Source organism: Orbicella franksi, chromosome 1 (genome assembly GCF_964199315.1).
Source record: "Orbicella franksi chromosome 1, jaOrbFran1.1, whole genome shotgun sequence".
Lineage (NCBI taxonomy): Eukaryota > Metazoa > Cnidaria > Anthozoa > Scleractinia > Merulinidae > Orbicella > Orbicella franksi.
Window position 1 is genome coordinate 26,482,757 of NC_138145.1, and position 13,399 is coordinate 26,496,155.

The following is a 13,399-nucleotide window of genomic DNA, read 5'->3' on the forward strand; positions in this document are numbered from 1 at the left end:
TTCTATGTGTCTGCGTTATGCAGTAATTAAGAAATGTCATGCCTATCAAGAATCAACTGGTTGTTTGAACATGACAGGATAGGTGTCATAAACATGTACCGAGGACTAAAAATAAGGGCCATTACGTAGTTTTGTCAGAAAATGAATAAAGAAGTCAAAAAACGTTAAGTGAGGTATAGCAATTAGTGTTGCAGATGTTTCTTTTCGTTCGTAATATTCTTGTTTCTGTGATGTTTAAAGACCAATATTTTCTAAGCTATTTTACTTTTCGTGTTTTTATGAAAGCTAGGAAAACGTGACATGCTTAAAAACCCGAACTTGCCTTCAAACACCTACCTTCAAATTTTACCGGGGAATTCTTTTGCGGGGTATAATTGTGGAGAAAGTCACTAAAGCGAACATGAAATTATCACGTCATAAGAACTTACAATGGTTTATCTGAATAATGGGCCCTTTAATGCTTGCCTGCCCGGAAGTTTTCGTTGTTAACTCCACAGTGGCTCACGCGTTCAAATTATGATGTTTGACCGTTTATGTTTTAGGAACAAGTGTCGACAAACTTATTATTTTTAGCTGCTATCGATGGGATAGATGTCATAATTTGATGCTCCTAGCTGATGTTTTCTTCTGCAGCTGGGTTGTCATGGAGACCTCTACTGATGGAATATTTATTGCATGGCTGTTTTTGCATGATTTGTTTGTGCTGTAGCTTAAGGAAAAACACTCCGCTTCCGAAGTATTAAAATATCATTCATAATTTGTACCGAAACCACCTGGAGGAATTAACAGCCCTTGAGGCTGGATATGATTGCTTATGCAGAGTCAGTCCTAAAGCAAGGAACTAACAAAGCATTTTAATAGAACTCATCCGCAGTATATAAACAATAGTCTCCATTTGGCGCGAAAATATGCTCGGATATTTGTCCGCTGACATTATCTGTTCCGAGAAGCGAGCAGAACAGAACTGTGAACTTTGAGGAACAAATAATGTCCAAGGACAAATATCCGAACATATTTCCCCCTCAAATGGAGGCTATTATGCTTATTATCCTTAAATATTTTTCGCAACCGCGCGGTTTTGAAAATTGGGGAATTTCTCTCGGATATTTCCCAGTTTTAGCGTTTAGACCAATCGCGAGCGAAAATATTTGATGAATTATAATTTGAGTTATTTTGGCCGCGTTCAAAAATTACCTTTAAGTCGAAGAAAACCTGAAAATAGTAGTTTACTAAAATAGAAAAACACCAAAGAGATAATACTAAACCATAAACGAACAGGAATGATTAAGAATGGAGAGGATTAACGCGGATCACAAACGACGAACTTGAAAAATTTGGGCTAAACTTTTCAGTTTCAAGATGGGAAAACCGTGAAATAGCTCCGTTTAAGTATGATCTGTAGTAAAAAGATCGAGCAATCGACGGCACAAGTTGAAATTTGTATAACTGTTTAGCCATGGCCATAAGATTAACTTGTTAAATTCAAAGATTATAAACTCTCCCCGTGTTGTCTGCTAAGAAGGAGACATTTTCAGTATTTCCCCATATTTAATTATGCATATGAGAGTATTGTTCTGTTCATGACTGGCGTTCGTGTGCAAAGGATTGTATGAAAGATGTCATATGTATAATTAAGTAAAGGCTATTCGGAAATCTCACCTGTTGTTGATTCGAGTCCAAATTTTGTCATTCTTCGTTTATAGAATTTAGATTGTAGCGTTTCACAGATTCACGGCGGCCATTTGCTTTTACCCAAACAAGGAAATTTGCTTCTTTAATTGGGAAAATAATTTTTTGTCCTTATGCCAAAGTTTCCTGCTGTTTAACGAACTCTATTCATTATTTGCTTTCATTACAATGCAAACTTGGCACATGATTTCTGAGGCCGGGGGCTTAATTTCTCAACTGGTTTCTTATTATGTGTGGTAAATATAACCTAGCCATGCCATGCTTTAAGTTTTGTTTAAAATAGCCGCCATTAATTGTATGCAATGTCCTTGCAGTTCTAAAAACCAAACGCCTTTCGTAGTTAACCAGTCAAGAAAGATATCGATTATCTATTCCAAACTAACCATGATAGAGATATCAAGACTTCATAATTTAGCTCTCAAAAGTGATTCTGATTCAACTGCGTTATTATTAGGACGAGCCGAGATTTCAAGTACAGTGGAGCCCCGCCTTACAGTCACCTCTTTCAAAACTGATACACGCGACGGTGATCTCGTTATTACGGCCACTTTTTTTGTCCCGGCGAAACGCCCATACATTTTCTTATAACAAAACTTGTTAATGCGGCCACCCTGTTAATACGGCCAACGGCAGCATTCTGAAATCCCAACCTGTGTAACCCTATAAATTATATCCCGTTTATAGGGCCACTCAAACCAGGGCCGGGTTGTTGAAAGCCCGATTAAGCTAACCCAGGATTAGCGAGAATTTTGATTTGAGTTTGTAACATTTCGGTGAGGTTTTATGTTTATACTGTTTGTCCTTCAGTTTTGAGTTTGACTAAGCTTAAACTACACAAAACGTAAGCAGTAAAAAACATTTTTATGTAAGAGAAATAAATACTTCGGTTAACTTTTAATCCTGGGTTGGCGTTAACCGGCTTTCGAACAACTCGGCTCAGTTATATTCATCTTACCATTGTTAATATTGTATGTAGCGATTGAAGTTTCAGTTTCTAAAAATGATGTACATTCCGGACAATTAGTAAAGAACAATTGTTGAGAAGTGCAATCGTAATATATCTGTTAGCTTCTGTTAAGACGTTACTCAATTTGGACCAGTCGTGAAATTTGACCATACCCCGTTAATATGGCCAAATATCATTGGGCCGTTGGTGACCGTATTAACGGGGTTCCACTGTAACGTCTTTTTTCCAATGTTTGCGCACCCGCAGACCACATGACCAATTTGCATTACAACATGAAAGCTTTTTGTGAATAAGGTCCGTTAAGTACACCATTATGGCCGCCGTCAAGACCCTCCACTGATTGGTATTAGATGGTTTCGCCCGCTTATGGCGCTCTAGAAGTCACCAAAATTGGAAAAAGTGTGGCAGCGAATCAGAGGCTAATAGTGATGTCGATATGGATAAGTTAATCTCGGTAGCCTTGACAAAACAAAATGCAATACTTTGTTTTTGGATTTCAAAAACCTGTAAAATGTCATGTTATGCATATCACGGAGATGAACTGGATTCCATATTCCACCTTGCAAAACCGTCCCAGACCCCACTTGGCAAGATTGGAAAATTTGTGAACGCGAAAGGACGAGAAGAGGCAACTGGTAGGGTGTTCGTGTTTCCTTTTCGTCAACATCGCCATGTAGCATCAATTGTATGATTTTACTCACCCGATCGCTAAAGTAAAAATTTAAAAAAGGTAAATACACGTGGCTAAAAACGCTTGATCAGGTTAAATCTTTAAGATGAAATCGTTATGTTGTGGTTTCCACTATGTGCACTGGAAAGTGACAGTGAAGTACTAATATTTTTTTAGGGAGCCAAAACTCAAATTATTTCCTGCCACATCAGTGTGATCCGTCTGAGATCTTTCATGCGTCTTGACGAATGAACAAACGCGCCGAGACTGATATCCATTTTCGAAAGAACAAAATCCCGTACTCGATTTTCAAACTTGAGTAGACAATCGTTTTTATCAAGGATGATAACATCCGTGTCATTTTCAAGAATTAATATAGACCAATATACTTCACAAGAAAATTTTCAGTGTTAATTATTGCTAGCTGCAGTAAACATAGTCACAGGTTTTGACAATTGGTTACCATTCTTTTTTATTTGCTGTCACAGTTTGACACTCTGATCTATTAGTTTTCTTCAAAAGGCGACATTTATGAGACATTTGTTATCAAGTTATTTTACTACAAAGACGAATAGGAAACATTCGAAAACTTATTAGAGAGAACACAATATTCCCACTGCAACACAAACACAATAAAGTTGATAAACACAGCGAGACGGCTAGCTTAAAATTAAATTGTGTTTGGCGTTCAAATCCCGAATGGCTTATATGGTTTTTCATCCCGACGCCAAAATAATGTTCCCCACAAAAAGCTCGTTGTAAAGCTTCAAATGGCGGCAATTTGTTGTTTGGGTATATTAAAAAACACAATCCGGAAATAATATTGGTAATGCGGTAACTTGGATGCAAATATTGCTCAAAATAGCGTCGTTTTTTCAAAACACTACAACAGGGGCAGTTGCAGTTTAGATTAGGGCGCATATATCCAACTCCAGAAGTATATTTTGATGATATGCGTGTGTTACCCTCTTCGACACCTGGTGCATGACCGTCTACCAAACTAAAATAATACATTTCAATTTTTGTTCCTAATTTCAAGGCTTAGCTTCCACAACGCTACTATCAGATAGCCTGTGAAGTAATCGTTGGTTTGGTTTAGACTTTGCGAATCAGTTGTGTGCAGCGTCAAGAGATATTAAGCTGCTCTTTCCTTGGAAAACGTTTGGAACATCTTACAAATGTGGTTCAAAGTTAGTTCCGTTATACTTGTGACCCTGAAAGGTAGTCGGCTGGAGAGTTTTTTCCTTTACTCAGTTATGCATTAAAACAGTGAACGATAAGAATACAACCTCAAATCTTTAAAATCGATTTTGGGTAAGAACGGCCGGTAGAATACGTTTTGGAAATCTGAACTCTTGGCTTTTTTCTTTACTTAACAGCACTTTTACCTCACTCATACGTGAAAAAGGAGAAAAGATATTTCCCCTAGCTTTTTGAATACGGGCTACAACATGGCTATGTTCGTTTCTGACACTTGTGCTGTGCCAGCTTGAATTATTTCTCTTTAAAAACAACCTCGCGGCGCCTATCAAGTAAGTGGAATTTTTAAGCGTGATGAATCGACGCTTTTTGTTGCCCTCAATTATGTAAGAGAAATTGAATAAAGGCGATGCAGGTGACTTCTTGTACGGTTTTAAGGCGTTAATTTGGTTGCTCCATTTTTTCACTGTCTTAAATGTGGTTTTCCTTGAATGTTATTATAAATTTGTTTTGCTTCCTCTCATCATGCTCTCGGAAGATTTAAATTTGGTTTGCGTCAATCTTAACAAGGTGGCGGTCGACGATTTTCGACCAGCACTGAGCAATCGCCCATACTCGGAGGTCTCTGAGAAGGTCAAGAAAAACTTAATTTGACTATGAATGTTTAATAAAAATCTAACGCGTATTACCTCCAAGTCTTAAGTCACCAGGTATACAGTCTTACCTTCTACTACCTATGAAGCCATTTTCTTTGGAAGTATCTCCCCTCTATCTCTCATTCATGAGATAAACTCCGGGCTCCGATTTAAAAAGAATCAACTTCCACTCAACATTGTTCACCACCAAGGAGTAGAGCAACGTATTTGCATCTGTTTAATTTAAGGGTTGAATTCGAAGGCCTTGTTTTGCATACCTGCTGGTAATGTTTGTATTGAACGTTTAATTATATCTGGCTGTCAATCATGTCCAAGTAGAAACGATCCCTTAAATGTCACTTATGACAATTGGTATTGTTTCCCTTACTGGAGAAGAAAGAGAACACTACAACATTCAAGTGCCGTTATTTCTTCGAGTTGATCTAGTTGTCCTCTATTTATTTACGTGAAAGACAAACTTGTTCGACAACATTGACACTAAAATGTCATGCATTGCCGTTGTCTTAGCAATATCCAGTGATATCCAAAGAATGATAGGGTTATCAGCGTGAGTCTTTTTCGTTGTTGGTGCACTCGCTTTGTGCAAATTTTAATTTTCTTTTTATCCCCCCAATCCTTGTCAAGATAATGACAATTGTGTTTTATTTTATGAATGCCGTGGTTCATGTTGCCATCATTGGCTCTACACCGGGAAAAAAAGAGAAGCTAAAAACCTTGTTATGTCATTCTGAATTTAGAGTTAACTTCTGCCCATGGCGACTCTAATGGTCTTCGTAAATTTAAACCTTTGCCTTTGGAGAAACACATCAAAACCAATTTCGTTAGGAAGACAACAAGTCCACACGTAAACGACTTAAACGGCCAACGTAAACGTGTATTTTCGTATTCGTTCCCCAGAGTGGATAATGGATAACTTCATTGTTGTTCAACTCCGTTGATGTAGCCTGGCCTTGTGTGTACCCAGACGTTCTCGTCTGGTGGACTTTTGAGCGTTAAGTAAATAGCTATTCCTTTCATCCTTCTTGTCTGGAATGAAATCAATGACAGGCGTAAACTATCCACAAACAGTCTCGAGATTTGCGTGGACAAAAGTAGATTGCGTTTACAGACCTAAACGTCTGTATCTTTTGTTATTCGAGGTTATTCATGAATTAAAACTGTAGAACTGCCAGATGCTAAATGCTTTGTCCCAACTGAAACTAAACCACCCGGACCTCTTGCAGGATCTTATAGTGATGAGTGATGATGCTTTGGGTGAGCGCAAAAACCTCAATTGAAAAAACTCATATATGCAGTTGGTTGGGAGCTGGTCAGTATGTGAGTTTTCAGGCTTTAATTTCACAACTGCTTAAGTTGTGTGTATAACTGCGATGATCAATCGTGTCTTCGTATCTTTCTCCGCAGTTCAAATATACGATCTTTCATATGTCCATTTGCGAAATTATTTATATTGCATGGTGAGGTGAAATCTTATTGCTTTACTGTAAGTTGTGTTCCGGGAAGTATGTTTAATTATCTCTGGTAGTTTCACAGTGATTTCCTTCGTTTCGACATTCTCGGAATAAGATATCATAGGCAAACTCTTGCGTGTAAACAAAAACAGAGGTGTGGGTGACTAGGACCCTTTAAGTTCTTAAAATGTGATTACAGTTCAAAAAGATAACGCAGAGTAAGTAGACTGTAGATCGTCTTAGACACCAAGGCAGTCGGTCAGAAATATTCCTGAAAACCGTGACTATCCTTCGCACTATTTACGGGCAATTATTCCAAAAAATCAGGCAAGCTTCTGAATGATTTGTTGAACTTTACACACTTGGTTCAACTTTTCGTCTTCAACCATTCTGCCACATGTGCTGGAGAAGTGCGCCGTAGCCAAGGCCAGTCATTGCCTACTTTTGCTTTGTCATCTATTACTCTTCACTTGTTTTCTTTAACTGTAGCTTCAGTTTTAGTCAGTTCCTCCCCTTCTTTTTTCTCTCTTGGATTCAAAGCTTTAGCAACGGTAATTCTTTTACCCGCCGTCAGTCGCTTTTTGAACACGCGAAAGGACTCTAAGAGTCTAGTTTGGTGAGATTTATCCTCCATCAAAGAACTGAAGGAAAACAAAACAGTCGATGTCGCGGCAAACCCCAGGACAACGCCAAGAAAAATAATAAAGTAATCTGCGAACGTATTTGCCTCGTTTTCATCGAATGCCACATAGTCTCCAAAACCAATAGTACTGAAAGTTATGAAACAAAAGTAAAAGCTCTCAAGCATTGTCCAACCACGTCTCCAAATTGCTAAGACAGAAAGCAGAAGGAGTGTTACGAGCCAGAGGAAAACGTTGATACCAAGAACGATTCCCTTTCGCACGTTCTCCTCGTTTGATCCGTCAATTTTTTTCTTAATATTTTGAATTAAAGAAGTGATGACGTCACGAAGCTTTTCTCCGATAGTTTTTAAAGTCAGACAGGTCAGCGGTATACCAACCAATGCGTAGAATATGCAGAAGAGGCGACCGTTTGCCGTCCGAGGAACAATGTTGCCGTAACCTGTAAAAACAGTAATAAAACTTTCACAAGTTGTTGAATTTTCTCATTATAAATCACGAATAATTATTTCTTAATGGCAACTGAAATATCAAATTTGACAGGCAGTCAAACAATGGAAAAGGCCTCTTAATTATTTCATCTACAGTCGAACCTCCGGTTGCGACCACTTCTCAGCGACCAGTTTTCCAAAATACCTCAAGTTTTCAAGTCAAATCACTGCATTTGGAACCTCTTGAAAGCGACCGCCTCTCGTAAGCGACCGCGAGCACTTCTAGAACTAAAAGTTTGAAATTTTCTCTTGTTTTTAACCTCCCGTAAGCGACCACTTGACTTGGCGAGTAAATTGAATAATATTAAAGGTGTTGTAAGCATATCGCATTCCTGGGTAGCACAAGAGACGGAAATTTCTCAATGGCAAGTACAGGATTTTTTCTCGAAATTGACTTTTCGCATGACTAAAACATTTAAAACATGGGGTAAGTCTCTGCAGTTACCATATGCTAATGAGGCAAAAATTTGACCCATTATGGTCTAAGCTCTCGCAAACGACCACCCCCCGTTAGCGCTTACGGGAGGTTCGACTGTATTGAAAACAATATGATGCGTTTTACAAAAGGTGTTTTTTTATCGTCCATATTATGATTAAGTATGTTTGATTATTTTTGAGTTCTACTTTTTACTATCCCAAGCAGTAAATGAAAATATGCCAAGAAAATTAATTACAGTAAGAATTTTCTTTTGAAATGAGGCTTTAACTGAAAGGCATTTCAATAAATGATGATGGTTAATGTAAGAAACGTGACTGAATGGACGACTGAGACATCTATGAGAAAAGAAATATGCGAAATGTAATATGAGTAGCATAAAAATATTTTGTAGTTAATATGTCTAAGATTTCAGTTGCATTGCCTCGTAAGCAAGAATTGAACAAGCAGCGATAGTTTCAAAAAAAAAAAACAACATAATTTGAAGGACAGCATTCAAAGATGAAAATATCAGGTTCCTTGATGTATTTTGGAACAGCTGTAAGATGCTAACAAGCGTGTGTAGAAAGGTCGTTAGAATTACTTACCCACTGTTGTGACGACACTTCCCGCAAAAATGAACGCGTTCCCAAAACTCCACATGGTGTTTGAATCCAAACTGTGCCTGTGCTTCAAAAGGCTTTCCAGTTTGTACCAATCCTCGTCGGTAATGTTGTACTTCTCGTTAAGGATTTTTCGCGTTGCGCTTAATAAAGATCTCTCCTTGATCTCGTTGCTTATTTCGAGTGCTTGGAAGACGAGCGCTCCGATTACAATGTAAGTTGTGAATAAGCAAGAAAACATAAGTAATTTCCTCATGTCCTTATCCAAGATCATCTCGATGTCTTTTATGCACAAGATAACTTATTGGCAGTCGATAAAACAGAGATTCACTCGAAACTAGTCTACCAAAAAGGAACCAACACTTTCGATTTTTCAGTCCACAGTCATTGGTACACAAATAGAGCTAAAAGCTGTCACTACCAACAAGGACATTGTCTTTGAACAGGTGGTCATTGAGGTGCTGATAACATGCAGATATTGGAGTTCAATTCACTTTACTGTTTGATATCAGAAAGAATGGGGAAAATATTATCTAGACGTATAGTCGTGTAATTAAACGTAGTTCTAAGATATATCGAGAATAGTATACTCGTGTTCTTGGTTGTTAATTGTTGTTGAGCTTTGGTTGTCTTCTCGGTACACTTTTGTGAAACGTCTTAGAAAAGTAAACAATACCTAGATTGATCTTTTCTCCAAATAAAAAAAAGAAATGCAAATGAGCCAGTAAATTTAGAGTTTCCTTTCTTCCTAACTGCACTGAGCTTGCATGGAGCCAAATCTTTAATATAAGTGAAGCACGAGATGACAGCTTCCTGACACTAGAATCAAACTTATGAGCCTAAAAAGGGTGAATTATTTGCTATTTGCGGTTAAATTAAGTAATTGAAGTTATTTTGACACATAATTTGGCTCTGTTTAGTTCTGAATTTCCACTTTTGAGTACGGTCACCCAGCGAGTGTAGATAGATCCCTCGTAAGAAGCGAAAAGAATCTTCTCCACAAAACGTTCTGGTGATTGCGGCAATGAACTACTTTTTTTCCAGTAGTGTTATGGCTGCATTTGCATCTACGTGGCTACATTTAATTGTTACTGTTGGGCATCTATTACTTTGGAACTACTTGTATGTTTCCTTGAGCCCGTTCACAGCAACCGCAAACGCGCATTATAGCCAAAGTAGAATGAATTCAGCTCTTCCAGGCATTTTTTTTTTAAGATGTCTTGTTTCATGGATAGCAACTAGTTTATTGTTGGTATGTTATGGCGAGGAGGGAGGTATATTATTTATTTGTGCAGTTGACATTGTATTTTTAATAAAGATCGATATTTAACTTTCGGCCAATACTTTGATTTCCAGTATATAAGAAAGTGGATTAAAATTGCTTTTACCAATACGAAATGAAAATGTCGCAGACCCAAGATCATTTAAAATTATATGATAAAATTTGATAACGTAGATAGCTGACGTCGTTAACAAAGCCTTTATCCCAAAATAATTAATTTCTGTAATTAAGATGAACGACGGAGTCATACATAAAGACTTCTTGTTGGACAAAGTCATAAATTGAACTATGATTTTCTATTTTTGCTTCAAGTTATGTGACCATGTTATTGAAATTCTAGTGAATTTTTGTTCCATTGTGAATCAGAATAACAAGAAACCCTGCCAAACGCTTCTCACATTAGTTTTCCATAAGCTAGTTACGATGTCGTCACCACCTACAGGATTTTTTAAACTTTGCCAAAAGTTGCGTCTTATCATGCTTATCAAAAGTTGATATGCCGTTTTTGAATTATAAGCCCCTAAAGCTGTAATTGGGGGTGTTTTTAGGAGGTCATGCTGTTGCTATGGTAACCTTTTGCGTCACGAAAATGATAACAATGTGTTCACCAATGATTGGGCAGTTTTTTGATACCATGATTGTGACATCAAGTGATAAGGAGTGGTTATAACGACCCATCAAAATCTAACTGCTGGAAACTGTTTTGAGCCGCCTTAAACAACTTAAATTTCCTTCAGATATCTTCGCCAATATTTCGTAATGGCCAAACTGAACCGCTCCCTTAAATGTAAATTACTGAAAGAAGAAACATCAAACTGAAACACTGCTACGTTTCGTCGCGTTTCTTCGTATGGCGTGCTTAGATTAGATTCACACTACGAATTTATTACTGGGAAGAATTCAACCGAAAAAACGGACACCTTAAGACTGCCCCAAGTTTCAATTTACGACCTACTTTTTACGACACAATTTTGTTGTTTTTAATTTTTGAAAAGAAATCCCCGGGCCATTCGAGAAGCAAAATTTCGAATGCTTCTTTTAGGGTTCAGCCAACTAGATATGAGTAGGATGCCAGCTCGTGTCATTATCTGTTCCGAGAAGCGTAAAGTTTTCCGAGGGCGGAGCTCTTTTTGGGAATCTGGGATCTGTTGGCAGCTTTAAAAGTTGGGGAATATCTCTCGGACATTCCCCAGTTTTAGCTGGACATATTCAATCACGTGACGCATCTAGACCAATCGCGTACGAGCGAAAATATTTGATGAATTATAAAACCTATTAGGTAGTTCGCATGTCGGAAATCGGGAACAGCTTTGGGAAGGGGGCTTTATGTGTAGAGCGCGCGCGACACGCGTAAGCCTGAAAGAGCGCGACGGAGGAGAAATAATCAATTCAAAAATGACACTGAAAGGGGACGCGAACTGAACAAGTGGAACATCACGGGGTCTTATTTCGTGTGCGTACATAAGACACTCGCGACATCACAGGACACCCACCGAAAAAAAGTAGTTTCGTCTTTTGTAGAACGCAAGTAACTTTACTTTCGTGCACATATTACATTAAAACTTCTTAATAGCTATCGTTTACATTTATAAACATATGACGTGTGAAAGTACAAAATACCACCTTTTAGTGCAGCAAAGCTGATTAAGAAATTTAAGTTTAATGGGTCAACTCCTTGGTCACGCTTTGTAAATAACCTATTGGTGTTCCTCCCGCTAGTTGAGATTTTTAATCATTTTTTAAGATAGATAGATAGATAGATAGATAGATAGATAGACAGATAGACAGATAGACAGATAGACAGATAGACAGATAGACAGATAGACAGATAGACAGATAGAGAGAGAGACAGAGAGACAGAGAGAGAGACAGAGAGAGAGACAGAGACAGAGACAGAGACAGAGAGAGACAGAGAGACAGAGAGACAGAGAGATAGATATAGATAGATAGATAGATATAGATATAGATATAGATATAGATATAGATATAGATATAGATATAGATATAGATATAGATATAGATATAGATATAGATATAGATATAGATATAGATATAGATATAGATATAGATATAGATATAGATATAGATATAGATATAGATATAGATATAGATATAGATATAGATATAGATATAGATATAGATATAGATATAGATATAGATATAGATATAGATATAGATATAGATATAGATATAGATATAGATATAGATATAGATATAGATATAGATATAGATATAGATATAGATATAGATATAGATATAGATATAGATATAGATATAGATATAGATATAGATATAGATATAGATATAGATATAGATATAGATATAGATATAGATATAGATATAGATATAGATATAGATATAGATATAGATATAGATATAGATATAGATATAGATATAGATATAGATATAGATATAGATATAGATATAGATATAGATATAGATATAGATATAGATATAGATATAGATATAGATATAGATATAGATATAGATATAGATATAGATATAGATATAGATATAGATATAGATATAGATATAGATATAGATATAGATATAGATATAGATATAGATATAGATATAGATATAGATATAGATATAGATATAGATATAGATATAGATATAGATATAGATATAGATATAGATATAGATATAGATATAGATATAGATATAGATATAGATATAGATATAGATATAGATATAGATATAGATATAGATATAGATATAGATATAGATATAGATATAGATATAGATATAGATATAGATATAGATATAGATATAGATATAGATATAGATATAGATATAGATATAGATATAGATATAGATATAGATATAGATATAGATATAGATATAGATATAGATATAGATATAGATATAGATATAGATATAGATATAGATATAGATATAGATATAGATATAGATATAGATATAGATATAGATATAGATATAGATATAGATATAGATATAGATATAGATATAGATATAGATATAGATATAGATATAGATATAGATATAGATATAGATATAGATATAGATATAGATATAGATATAGATATAGATATAGATATAGATATAGATATAGATATAGATATAGATATAGATATAGATATAGATATAGATATAGATATAGATATAGATATAGATATAGATATAGATATAGATATAGATATAGATATAGATATAGATATAGATATAGATATAGATATAGATATAGATATAGATATAGATATAGATATAGATATAGATATAGATATAGATATAGATATAGATATAGATATAGATATAGATATAGATATAGATATAGATATATATATATATAT

General features: G+C 35.8%; 3 protein-coding genes across 6 annotated transcripts in view; 1 reads left to right on the top strand and 2 right to left on the bottom strand.

The window, feature by feature from the left end:
* Nucleotides 1-5,503, bottom strand: part of LOC145499649 (atrial natriuretic peptide receptor 1-like) — a 34,446-nt gene extending 28,943 nt beyond the window's left edge. For 2 of the 4 annotated variants that reach the window (XM_081479190.1, XM_081479174.1), the window contains exon 1: nucleotides 429-2,506. The gene's annotated coding sequence lies outside the window, so the exon portion shown is untranslated. Of the gene's footprint in view, nucleotides 1-428; nucleotides 2,507-5,250 lie in introns of those variants that run through there. The other 2 variants (XM_081479167.1, XM_081479182.1) reach the window with 2 other exon arrangements.
* LOC145499718 (uncharacterized) overlaps nucleotides 1-13,399 on the top strand; it is a 75,993-nt gene that overhangs the window by 22,169 nt on the left and 40,425 nt on the right. The window lies entirely within an intron of this gene.
* Nucleotides 5,582-9,422, bottom strand: LOC145499811 (potassium channel subfamily K member 9-like). The gene is made up of 2 exons (XM_081479335.1): nucleotides 8,789-9,422; nucleotides 5,582-7,716 (listed from the first exon to the last, which is right to left on the bottom strand). Exons 1-2 carry the CDS (start codon nucleotides 9,075-9,077, stop codon nucleotides 7,100-7,102), a joined length of 906 nt encoding a protein of 301 aa, XP_081335461.1. The 5' UTR covers nucleotides 9,078-9,422; the 3' UTR covers nucleotides 5,582-7,099.